This window comes from Macaca thibetana, chromosome 2 (genome assembly GCF_024542745.1).
Source record: "Macaca thibetana thibetana isolate TM-01 chromosome 2, ASM2454274v1, whole genome shotgun sequence".
NCBI classification, from domain to species: Eukaryota; Metazoa; Chordata; class Mammalia; order Primates; family Cercopithecidae; genus Macaca; species Macaca thibetana.
The window spans coordinates 52,070,274-52,082,694 of NC_065579.1; the positions used below are offsets into that span (position 1 = coordinate 52,070,274).

At 44.3% G+C, this 12,421-nt stretch overlaps 1 protein-coding gene across 1 annotated transcript in view; it reads right to left on the reverse strand.

Annotated features, from left to right (window-relative positions):
- WWTR1 (WW domain containing transcription regulator 1) overlaps window positions 1-12,421 on the reverse strand; it is a 143,508-nt gene that overhangs the window by 54,316 nt on the left and 76,771 nt on the right. The window contains exon 3 of the mRNA XM_050779783.1: window positions 1,356-1,492. Coding sequence (XP_050635740.1) covers window positions 1,356-1,492 — 137 coding nt within the window. The remainder of the gene's footprint in view (window positions 1-1,355; window positions 1,493-12,421) is intronic.

The window sequence follows — 12,421 nt, forward strand, 5'->3', positions numbered from 1 at the left end:
GCATTTTCTCTGATCTGCCCTTTAGATAAGGAACACAACAGAGGTTATTCGATGTCATTTGCTTTTTGGAAACTGTACATCTGCAAGCTTTAAAGCAGTAGGTTCAGACTTCCCGGAAGAACCGACACTTGAAACTGACCAGGGTCTACTTGAGTTCATACTCGCTTTGGCTAAGCTACAGTATGAGGGAAGGGTGTCCAGGAATAACGCTTCCATTTTTATCTTGTTCATTCCTGAAAATCCAACAGGAGATTCTTTTCACTCCCTAAAATTAACTGTTCTGTGTATAAAGCATATCTGGATATCTGATCTTAAATGGAAATGTTATCTGAAAATGGCACCATCTTTTATAAAACTTTAAAATTGGCCCGTTTTTATTTTTAGCCCTGGGGGAGAAGGAAGGGAATGATTACCAAAAAGAGCTGGCGGGTTCCGTTGCTGCAGCGTATTAATTCACCGGTGATTCTCTCTACTGGGAATCATTTTAGCAGAAAATACTCTCTTCTCAAGTCTAAAATCACTCTTACTAAATATTGTAAATGAAGTAAAAAGTGAGCCATATTATCCCACGGCAGGTATGGGGAGAAGCCACCGGCAGGTTATGTAACGGTTAACTCCCTTCCAAAATCAGACTAGCCTGTTCTCCAGCCCTGCTCTCCACAAGCTGCATGACTTTCGGGAAGTTTCTTCATCTATAAACTGGGGAGCCTGTTACTTTTTGTAGGGGTTTTGGAAGACTTTCATAAGGTAAGGCATGGAAGCACCCAGCATGCTATCTGATATGTTATGCAGCAATTATGGAAAAAAGGGAAATAAGGGTAGGGATTTGAGACTAGAATTGTACCTGTAGGCAGTTGCCAGGAGCCAACGTCACCCAAAGCGTGTATGTCCTACTTGCCTCAGTCTAGATGAAGAAAGGAGGCCTAACTGATTTTTCTACCCCAATTAAGGCCATCGGAGGGGAGGTCAGAACTGTAGTTTAAAACTGAGGCAGCAGTATCATAAGTTGGTGGTAAAGAGACCAAGTAAAGAAGGAAAAGGCGGCAGAAGAGTAACATGGTATTGCAGCCAAGAAGAAGGCGCAAACACCGTCTGGGTGCATGAAGAGACATGGAAACAGCCAGAACCACTTATGAGCCCCGCCACCCCTTGATTGAACACCCATTTCTTCAGCTCGGAGTCAAAGCTTGGGGCTCCGCCAGGTGCAGTGGTTCACGCCTGTAATCGCAGCACTTTGGGAGACTGAGGTGGTAGGATTGTTTGAGCCCAGGAGTTCAACACCAGCCTGGGCAACAAACTCTACAAAAAACTCAAAAAAAATTTACTTTTTAATTTTAAAAAAGCTTGGGGCTTACCGAGATTTGGCTGGGATACTGCCATGGACCTCTGAGGCACTGGTGTGGAACTGACGGCAGGGTGGAGGTTCATATGATTCAGGGGCTGATTCATCGCCTTCCTAGGGTCTTGCCATGTGGTGATTTTTTCTATGTGACTAAAAGAAGGAAAACAATTAATTATCTTTTTAATTGTCAGCATCATTATCATCATCACCACCAACAACATAACAGTTAATGACACTGATTCTTCCCTTAGGATCTGCTTATGAGTGGTTGATGGATTGTGCTTGATTTCATCCGAAGACATACTTGCCTATTTTTCCCTGCATCCTGGTTAGGCCACACTGGGGATTCTGCAAGCAGCTCTCTAAACACAAGCCCAAGACTTCACTGTCCAGACAGGCCCTTGCATGCAGTGAGCCCCAGTGAACTTCCGAACCTCAGCCCGTGGAGCTTTTGTATTCCCCAGCACCTGTGCTTCCCGACCATCCAATCACTGGAGTGCCATAGAGCGTGAGCTCCTTCCTGGAAGGGGAGCCATGCTCACCTTCCCAGCCAGTCCCCCATACTCTCCTGACTCATAGAATTGACATAATGAGGATCCCTCTGGCTGTCATCAAGCAAGCTCTCACAGTAGGAGTGTAAGGTATTTCGAGGTCCACAAAGGTGACATAAAACCATCAAGAAGCTCAGTCACCAAGCAAGGTGACAACAGTGTAGCTGGAAGGCAGAGTAGTAGGAAATAACAGTAGGAAAGTCGACTAGTGCCAGCTTACGGAGAAACTTAGATATTGAGGCATGAAGGTTTACAAGGGAGAAGACATGATTACACTTTTGATCACATACAACTTCCAGTTTGTTACTATGACTTAATCACAGAGAAACTAGCCCAACATGAAACATGAGCTTCTGCTCAGAGTTTCTAGTACATTCTAAGAAAGGTGGACGTGGCCTCCAGCGTTGCCTACCACCTTCCAAATCACATCACAGGTCACTCCTGGTACTTTCCCTGTCCCACTCCATCAAGCTCTTCCTTTAGTGAGAGTTTATGACACATATATATAAAAGATGAGTAGATTCATCCCGTTCCTCTACTCTGTTTTATAAACAGTATCAGAAATCTTCCTTCACCCTCTCCTTCTCCTTCTTCTTCCTTTTTTGACATGGTCTTGCTCTGTCGCCCAGGCTGGAGTACAGTGGCACAATCATGGCCCACTGCAGCCCCGACATCCTGGGCTCAAGCAATCTTCCCACCTCGGCCTCCTGAGTACCTGGGACCACAGGCACCTGCGACCACACCTGGCTCATTTGTTAAAAAAACATTTTTTTTGGCCGGGCGCGGTGGCTCACACCTGTAATCCCAGCACTTTGGGAGGCCGAGACGGGAGGATCACGAGGTCAGGAGATCGAGACCATCCTGGCTAACACAGTGAAACCCCGTCTCTACCAAAAATACAAAAAATTAGCCAGGCATGGTGGCGGGTGCCTGTAGTCCCAGCTACTCAGGAGGCTGAGGCAGGAGAATGGCGTGAACCCAGGAGGCGGAGCTTGCAGTGAGCTGAGATGGCGCCACTGCACTACAGCCTGGGCGACAGAGCAAGACTCTGTCTCAAAAAAAAAAAAAAAATTGTTTTTGTAGAGGTGGGCGTCTCCTTATATTGCCCGGGCTGGTCTCGAACTCCTGAACTCAAGTGATCCTCCCACCTCAGTCTCCCAAAGTGCTGGGATTACAGACACAAACCACCAAGCCCAGCCCAGTATCAGAGATCTTTCCATATCCATCAAAGACAACAAACACTGACAGAAGAAACTGAATGTTAGCCCTTTGTTTTGGGCTTCACAACCACGCTGGTCTCTTCCAGTCGGGCCCACACAGCTGACCTTCCTTAGACACACAACAAAAGGAGCATGATTGTTGTTTCTGTTAAACACACCTCAATTTTGAATAACAATGGCCTCCTTTGAATCTTTAAGGTAGGAAACCACTTTCACTTTCATTATGTTTAATCAGTCTAGAAACTTCCTTGCACTGAGGTTGTATTTGTCTTGTTTTCTTTTCAGTCTGTTTCCTCACTTTTAAATGCTTCCTCTGCTAAAATTGTTATTCAGATTTCTTAATGCAAGACTTGTAGGTATTGCCACGGGGAGCTCATCCATTGCCTTGAGTGAAAACTTGGGTCTAAAGGTCTAAGGTTTTAGAATAAATGTGATTTAAAAAAAAAAAAAAAAAAAAAAGCCAGGGGCGGTGGCTCATGCCTATAATCCCAGCACTTTGGGAGGCTGAGGCGGGCGGATCACCACAGGTCAAGAGTTCGAGACCAGCCTGGCCAACATGGCGAAACCCCAGCTCTACTAAAAATATTAAAAGTAGCTAGCATAGTGATGCGTGCCTGTAATCCCAGCTAATCGGGAGGCTGAGACAGGAGAATCGCTTGAACCCGGGAGGTGGAGGTTGCAGTGAGCTGGGATAATGCCACTGCACTCCAGCCTAGGCAGCAGAGTGAGACTCCATCTCAAAAAAAAAAAAAAAAAAAAAAAAAAAAGAAAAGAAAAAAGAAAAGATGGGGAAAGACTGAAGTAAAGAGATGAAAAACATGTCCCTAAGGATAAAATAAATAATAATAAAAACAATAGTTTTAGTTACACCTTCAGTTTAACTATTGTAGCTCTGTTTAAAGCTTTCTGTTTAAAGCTTTCATAAAATCCATCAATTTCTGGGCAGGTGGAAATGCATAGCCAGCCTCAGGCTTGTCACAGGCCTTCCAAGTGAGGAACTAATTGGTGAGGGTGTCAAAATTAAGTAACTCCCTTTAGCAAAATAATTAGACCTAAGAAATGCTTTGATTATTCCTTCAGAACTCATTCTATTAAAGCGGCATGTTTTCCAAGGCAGACATGTCCAACATAAATAGTTTCCACTCTGGTACCAGAAGGAAAAGAATCCTCCTCTCTTTCATAAACCTTTCTTAGACTCTCTGACACCATGGATATTGATGCTGCGCTAGAACCAACATCAGCACAGGCCCTGGTGAGATGTGGCAATATACATCATTTGCTGGAAGATGTACAAGGGCACTTCTGTGATCAGAATTTCAGCTACCAGCTGTAGGAATAATACAGGAGCTGGAATGACGCATTCCCCAGTGCTGGTCCCCCACTCTCCCCTCCCTTCTGAACAAGTGAGCTGTGGCTCCTGAATGCAGCGAGAGCAGGAACATCTAGCATAGGCAGCCCAGCATCTGAAGTGGCAGATGAGCTCATCTTGCCTAAGGAGTGCCAGCACAGCTTGCCAGCCAAAATCCCCTGGGACAGAGTGTGGGGCCTTCTGGGTGAACCTCATCCTGATAGTTCTGACCCCAAAGATGTACAGCTTACCCAGCTTGAAGTCCCAGCACTCCTGCAGTGCAGTGGGAGCCTCCACGGCCCACCCTTCAAACTACACCCAGCCAACACATTTAAAGGAGTTTTGTTCCCAGTGGATTTGTTAATTAAAAGTGTCACTCACAGTATTCCCCAAAGGCTGTAGTACAAGAGGGAGCCTTTCTTAAGTGAGCAGTTCTCATTGCTCCAAAACAACTCTGAGAAGAAAGCCACTCAAATTCCTGGCTCTGCAGACCAGTCGACCTGACATCGGCTGTAAGGCTGCGCTAACATGGTGTCAAGAGTGGCTCCCAGGCTGAATGCAACAAGTAAGAGTGAGCTATTGCTCACAAGAGGCTCTTAATACAGCCTTGATGATTTCATCTGAAAACTAAATTCTCCTATTGTTCTAATCACTTAGTGCCTCAGGCTCCAGCTCCCCCTACTTCCCACCACTTCCCAGACCCAGGATACACCATTCACTCTTTCACTCTGCTGTCTCATCTCTGCTCCCTCTCTCAGTGTTACTGAGTCATTTCCTTTCTCGTATTTCTCAGTGTAATCTCAGTGGTTGCCAGGACCCACAATTTAGCTAGATTAATCCCCACTTCCCCGCTACTCCCACCTCCTTCCTGGCTTCACTCCCTTGCTTAGTCTTCTTCAAGAAAAAGTCTCTCTGCTGTTTTAAAGTATAACTTCCCTTGGAAATACACACACACACACAAATATATTTAACCTGACTCCATATGTGTATTCTGTAAATACATACACTGTACAGGTTTCATATTTGAAAATGGAACAAAGAAAGGAAAAAAAGATACCAAACTATTTATGGTGATATATGCAAGTAACAGGCTCACTGGTAATTTTTTTTTCTTATCTAAACTGCTTTGTTCTTTCCAGGTTTTTAGCAGTGATTATGTATTGTTTTCACAACCAGCAAAAACAAAAATACTAATGAAGCTACAAAAAGACAAAAAAGAAAACTGATGCATGAATACACAGGTCATAAGGTACAAAAAGTTCCTGAAGACACGGGGGCGGAGGGGGGGGGTTGGTGGCTCACACCTGTAGTCCCAGGACTTTGGGAGGCCGAGGTGGGCAGATCAGCTGACATTGGGAGTTCAAGACCAGCCTGACCTACATGGAGAAGCCCTGTCTCTACTAAAAATACAAAATTAACCGGGCGTGGTGGCACATGCCTGTAATCCCAGCTACTTGGGAGGCTGAAGCAGGAGAACTGCTTGAACTCGGGAGGTGGAGGTTGCAATGAGCCGAGATCGCACCATTGCGCTCCAGCCTGGGCAACGAGCAAAACTCAGTCTCAAAAAAAAAAAAAAAAAAAAAAAAAAAAGTTCCCGAAGATAAACTACAGATTTGGCTCCTACCTTTGTGTGGCTCAAATCAGAAGACAAATGGAATCAATCACCTGATCCCATGCTGTTTATAAAGAAAAAGAATAGCAGTTCCTACGGGGAAGAAAAGATTTTCTTGACAGTAAAAATTCTTTTTCCTCGACTTAAAAAAAAAAAAAAAAATCCTTTACAAGTGCTTCCCATGGAGAGCCCTGTTACTATGTGGGGTTAACAGTGCCTGTAACAAATATAAGCGGGAGTGGGCTTTTCCCCTTCCTTCAAGAGCCCCTGGGACCACTACTTCCCAGACAGTCTCCTTCTCTCAGTCCCAGAAAGACCAACCAATTTCTGGCCTCCAATCACATTATGAGTCTCTGCTTAGAGAACTGCCCAGGTTGGAAGAAAGCATGGAGTTTGCTAAGGGGCAAGAAAGGTCAGCACGTCTCTGAGAAGATACTGGCTGGAAATGGTAGGTTATGAAAAACGGTGTCGTGTGAAATCAGTTTTCCCTCATGGATTAATGTTTTCTTCAAGAAAGACACAATAATAGAAAGACATTTTATTTATCAGGTAAATTGCGTGTTTGGGGTTAAAATGTTTTGAAATTGGTGGGGCGGCACGCCCACCCTCCAAGTCACCCTCCCCTCAGACTGGCCTCTCCCATCAGCCTGCGGAGAGGGTGTTCACTTTGCTCCAGTTTCCTCCTCTCAAGCCACTGCTACCTCCTTCTACCTCCTTCATGACCTTTCACCTTGATGAGGGCAATGGCCTCTGGGCTTCCCTTCTGCCAATATTTCTGGTTTTCCTCCCTTCCTCCTTCCCTCCCCCCATCCTCTCTCTCTGACAATCCATTCACTGTCTAACCTCCAGGCAGATATCCCAAGGATACCTGGTATCCAAGTCCCCCTGGGTCACCACGGCCCATGAAATAACAGCACAACTCACATAGGCATATCCCAGACAAAGCAGCCTACTGCCAGACTCTGTGGGCTCTGCAAAGATGTGCAAAGACCACACGCAGTCGTTGAGTCACGTATACCTGGGTATCTGGGTTTAATATTAGTTCTGACCTTGTGTGACCTAATTGGATATCCTAGTCACACTACCCATATCCACAAGACAGACGTAAAAAAGCTAACAGTATACTGGTTCCTCATTGTGAGCATAAAGCAGGTCTGTTCTGGGAATATTATGACCACCAAAGTCACTTAAAGATTTCATGGCCAGTTCTCCTGGCTTCCTAAAGTCATTTTCACTCAGCAGTGAGTGCAGAGAAGGCAGCTCCAGTCTTGAGTCCAAGGTTGGCAACACTTGGTTCAAGTTTTTTCAACAACCATGGATCATATACCTATTATGCACAATGGGTGATGTACTGGCTAGGTGTAAAAATCAAAAACATTGTGCAAACTATATAGTAAAGGCAAAGATAAAAATCTTATCTGTAAAAGTAGAATAATCAGACCGGGCGCGGTGGCCTGTAATCCCGGCACTTTGGGAGGCCGCGGAGGGTGGATCACCTGAGGTCAGGAGTTTGAGACCAGCCTGGCCAAGATGGAGAAACCCCGTGTCTACTAAAAATACAAAATTAGCCGGGCATGCTGGTGCATGCCTGTAATCCCAGCTACTCGGGAGGCTGAAGCAGGAGAATCACTTGTACCAGGGAGGTGGAGGCTTCAGTGAGCTGAGAGCGCGCCATTGCACTCCATCCTGGGCAACAAGAGTGAAACTCTGCCTCAAAAACAAAACAAAAAACAAAACAAAACCAAAAAAATCCTCCAGCTTCTTACCACCCAGGAAAAGGCCTGGTGTTTTGGGATGAATTTACCCACACTAACTTCACAGAAGGAAGCCATACAACAAGGACTTTCTGAAACAGAGAATCCCCCATGTAATATATTTTGTATTGCTGGAAGCATACAAAGATATAAAAATAGGAATGATTACAAGTGCTTCATTTTGAAAGAATTTAAAACTATTAGCAGCATGTTGCTTATTTCTATGGGCCAAGATTGTGTCTTCAAACATAAGTGTTTTGCCTTTTTTCTGGCCCCCATTTATTTAATAAATTAGAGTTTCATACAGTGTCCGACATCAGGGCTCCCCGCCATCAGCAGAGTAGTTAGGACAAGACCTGGAAGCAGCCTCCAAACTGCCTCTTCTTTTGCCACAACCTAGCTGAGCAGTTAAAGAGAACCGCACCAATGAGATGAGAATTTAAAGACAGCCTGGGGTCATAAAACCAAGGCAGACTGGTTTAAAACTCAATCATACTCACTGCTCCCTGTCTTCATCCCCTGGGTGAAATTCCTCTGTAGCCTCGGTCCTTACTACCTCTTTTTTCCTCTTCCAGCAGAATACAAGCTCTTCCAGAAGAAATGTTCCACAAAAATGACCCTGTGGAACACAGCAAAGTGTTCTGCACATAGTAGGCATATGAAAAATAATACTAGCCAGGTGCGGTGGCTCGCACCTGTAATCCTAGCATTTTGACTGCTTGAGCCCCAGAGTTGGAGACCAGCTCGGGCAACATAGAAAGATCCCATCTCTTAAAAAAGAAAAAAGAAAAAAAATCTGCCAAGCCTATGATATTTACAAGCCCCATTTAAGTATAAGCAAACTGTCTTATTTCAGAAAATCAGATTTTTAAAACTTTTTTGATTTAGTAGGTCAGTTCACCATCCTCTTAATGTTAAAACAAATGCACATACTGAATACAATTAGCTTAAAATTTGCTAAATGAAACAGCTTTGCAACGTGCTTCTTGTGACTCAGTCCAATTAGGCCCACTAGTGTTAAAAATGGAAACTGAAACAGATTTGGATGAGGTTGATAAATTCCCGATAGGGCCTGCCAAGTGAATCTGACCCACTGTCAGCAGAGAACAAATGCTATGCCAATTTTTAATCCTGTACCAGATGGCAAGAAGTCTTGCCCAAGACTTACATTAAACTTTAAAAATTGTCCTCAATTAGAATTAGAATACAAGTATGCAAAAGTGGTTTACTTTCTCGTATGTTGGGGATAAATACTGTTTGCATTTGAATCAAATTAAACATTCTATCAGTGTGTTCTTATTTAGATTTCAAGACCTAGGAGATGACATATATCTTACTCATATCTTACATTTCTTTGAGTAGCACCTTTTGTTTTGTTTTGCCAATGGAACACCAGAGATGAGTCTTAACCACAAGAACAAAGACAGGGGTGATATGCGCACTTACTAATTCTCCCAGGCCCAGATGCACACTTTCTCCAGGTAGTCCCTCTGCTGTCACCTAAAACCAGAATGCAGTGGGAGCCCATTGCAGTAGAAACCCAGGGAGGCATCACAGAAGGAAGGCCGCATCACAGAGGGAGCCCGTGACAGTAGAAGCCCCATCGCAGTGGATGCTCAGCTCATCACCCACATCTAAACTAGCAACCCAACCTGATCACGTTTGTAATATTAAGATTAGGTTGTTTGTTTGTTTATTTTTGAGACAGAGTTTCGCTCTTTGTCACCCAGGCTGGAGTGCAATGGCGTGATCTCAGCTCCCTACAGCCTCTTCCTCCCAGTTCAGGCAATTCTCCTCCTTCAGCCTCCCAAGTAGCTGAGATTATAGGTGCATGCCACCACACCTGGCTAATTTTTGTATTTTTAGTAGAGATGGGGTTTCACCATGTTGGCCAGGCTAGTCTCAAACTCTTGACCTCAGGCAATCCACCCGCCTCAGGGTCCCAAAGTGCTGGGATTATAGGCGTGAGCCTCCGAGCCTGGAGATAAGATTAGTAGCCATCCAGTACACCGATCCCCTCTGCTTAACTTTATCAGTCTATTTGCATAATGTGGAGTCTGCTTTTGAACTTGTGACAGTAAGTACAAATATGTTGACAATCAGAAATAAAGTAATGGCTCTTCACATGGTTGAAGAGATACATAGCTTAAGTTTTATTATATCTCTACATGCCCTAAAGTAATCAATCTTCCTCCCACATTGTCATTCTTTCTACCACCCGAATTAATAATTCTTTGTCCCAAAGCAGCTTTTAAAACACTATTATTGGTTATAATTATTCTTCCATTCTGCCCAAATCCTAAACGGCACCATCTCCTGCTATTTTAATGCATTAGAATAAAAGATACAAAGAGGTAAAAGTCAAGCTGCAAATGTGCACAGCTGACACATCTATTAGCAAAGCATTCAGAGTTTAAACCTCAAAGCTATTAAAAAAAAAAAAAAAAGACTCATGCCATATAATAAAGGTGACTGTTCACACAACAGAAATGTGTTGGATGAGAAAGTTCATCCTTCTTTGAAACCACAAAGAATTTATAGTTAAAAGTTTCCGGTCAGATTTTCACTTAGGCAGCTCATCAAACATAGCTGCAGTCTATGACACAGAAATAATAACTGATATATAAATAGGGGATTTTTTTAGGATCCTCTAATAAAAGATGATACAAGACCAGAGAAGTTATTTCAGTGTATGGTTCCGGTCTCTACCATTCACTTGCCAGTTCAAAAAATTTCAGCGTTCTCTGGAATTCCGAATGAATGGCAGGGATTGTATTTTTAACTACCAGGCTCTAATCCTCAACTTCCCTTGCAGACTTGCCAAGAAGCCTCCACTGGTTTAAGTTAGCAGCAGTAGGCACAGCAGCCATGTGAAAGGCATCCTGGTGCCTCTGCCCTGGCCAGCTGTGGTGATCCATCTCCCTCACGTCCTTCCCACTGAGCACCACCGACTTTTCTGCAGACTCATTCTATCTGAACCTACTCAGCCAGGCAGATGCTGAGTCAAGCAAAGCTGCTGTCAGCCCCAAAGAGCAGATGAGCCAAATCAGGACTGTAATACCCGCAGTTCCTGCAGGGATTCCTTTACCAGAGTTTTGTCCCTAGGGTGGGGAAAATAAGCGGCACTGTGAATGTGCCACTTCCCAGAGAAAACCACTTTGGAAGGCTGATGACTCATCAAGACAGCCCCAGGTGTGACTCAGGAACCTCACTTCAGAAGGTGAACAGTCCAGCTGCGGTGTTAGAGACACCCCGTCACCAGCTCCACGCACCCCAGCAGTACCCGGCACTGGCAAGCCTCACTTTGCCTCTGCAAACTGAGCAAAATTCTTGCTTAACCTCATTTTTCCTATTTTCTGAAAACACAAGAAGGGGGGAAAAAAAAAGGACTGGGAGTTTTTGTTGCTTGTTTGACTTGGGCCAAGAGCCATATTAAAGAACTTTGGCGCTGCATTGCAAACAATTTTATTATTAGTACCAGCATTTATTTTTCTCTTCTCATGCCAGGATCAATAATGCCATTAAAAAAATGTATAGTCCAGACACAGTGGCTCACGCCTGTAATCCTAGCACTTTGGGAGGCTGAGGCAGGAGGATTGCTTGAGCTTAGGAGTTCAAGGTCAGCCTGGGCAACATGGGGAAACCTTATTTCTTTAAAAAAAAAAAAAAATCAAAATATTAGTCGGGTGTGGTGGTATATGCCTGTGGTCCCAGCTTCTTGGGAGGCTGAAGCGGAAGATTACTTCAGCCTGGGAGGTCGAGGCTGCAGTGAGCCGTGATCATACCACTGCACCCCAGCGTGGGCGACAGAGCAAACTTCTGTCTCAAAAATAATAATAAAATAAATAAAAGATGTATAAATCACCTTAAGTTTATTGTGTTGGAACTCCACAACAATGTGAGAGTCTATTTCACGATATTACTTCCAGATGTCGAGTATAAAATATGTACTTGGTAGAGTCTTTATTTCACTTTTCTCCTTTCTCACAAACAAAAACATGGGATGAGAATCAGAAGTAGAGAAAAGATGAGACGGTTTCGCTCTTTCACCCAGGCTGGAATGAAGTGGCATGATTTTGGCTCACTGCAACCTCCGACCCTCTGGTTCAAGAGATTCTCCTGCCTCAGCCTCCTGAGTAGCTAGGTTTATAGGCGCACGCCACCACACGTGGCTAATTTTTGTATTTTTAGTAGAGACGGGGTTTCACCATGTTGGCCAGGCTGGTCCTAAACTCTTGACCTCAGGTGATCCACCCGCTTCAGCCTCCCAAAGTGCTAGGATGACAGGCGTGAGCCACCATGCCCAGCCACATGAATGGTGAATTCTAGAATAATCGATAGGAAGTGGAATGTATTCATCCATCTTTTCATTAGACAAGTATTTACAGTGGGATACATCTTCTACAAGGATTCAGTTCCAAACTCAGTTTTCTTTTGTTTTGAAGAGATGTTGCCCAGGCTGGACTCCAACACTTGGGTTTAAGTGATCCTCCTGCCTCAGCCTCCCGAGGCTAGGTCTACACATGCATGCCACCTCGCTCTGCTCCCCAAAATCAGTTGTGGCGAATGTGGAGTGTAGTGAAAGTTACCACTG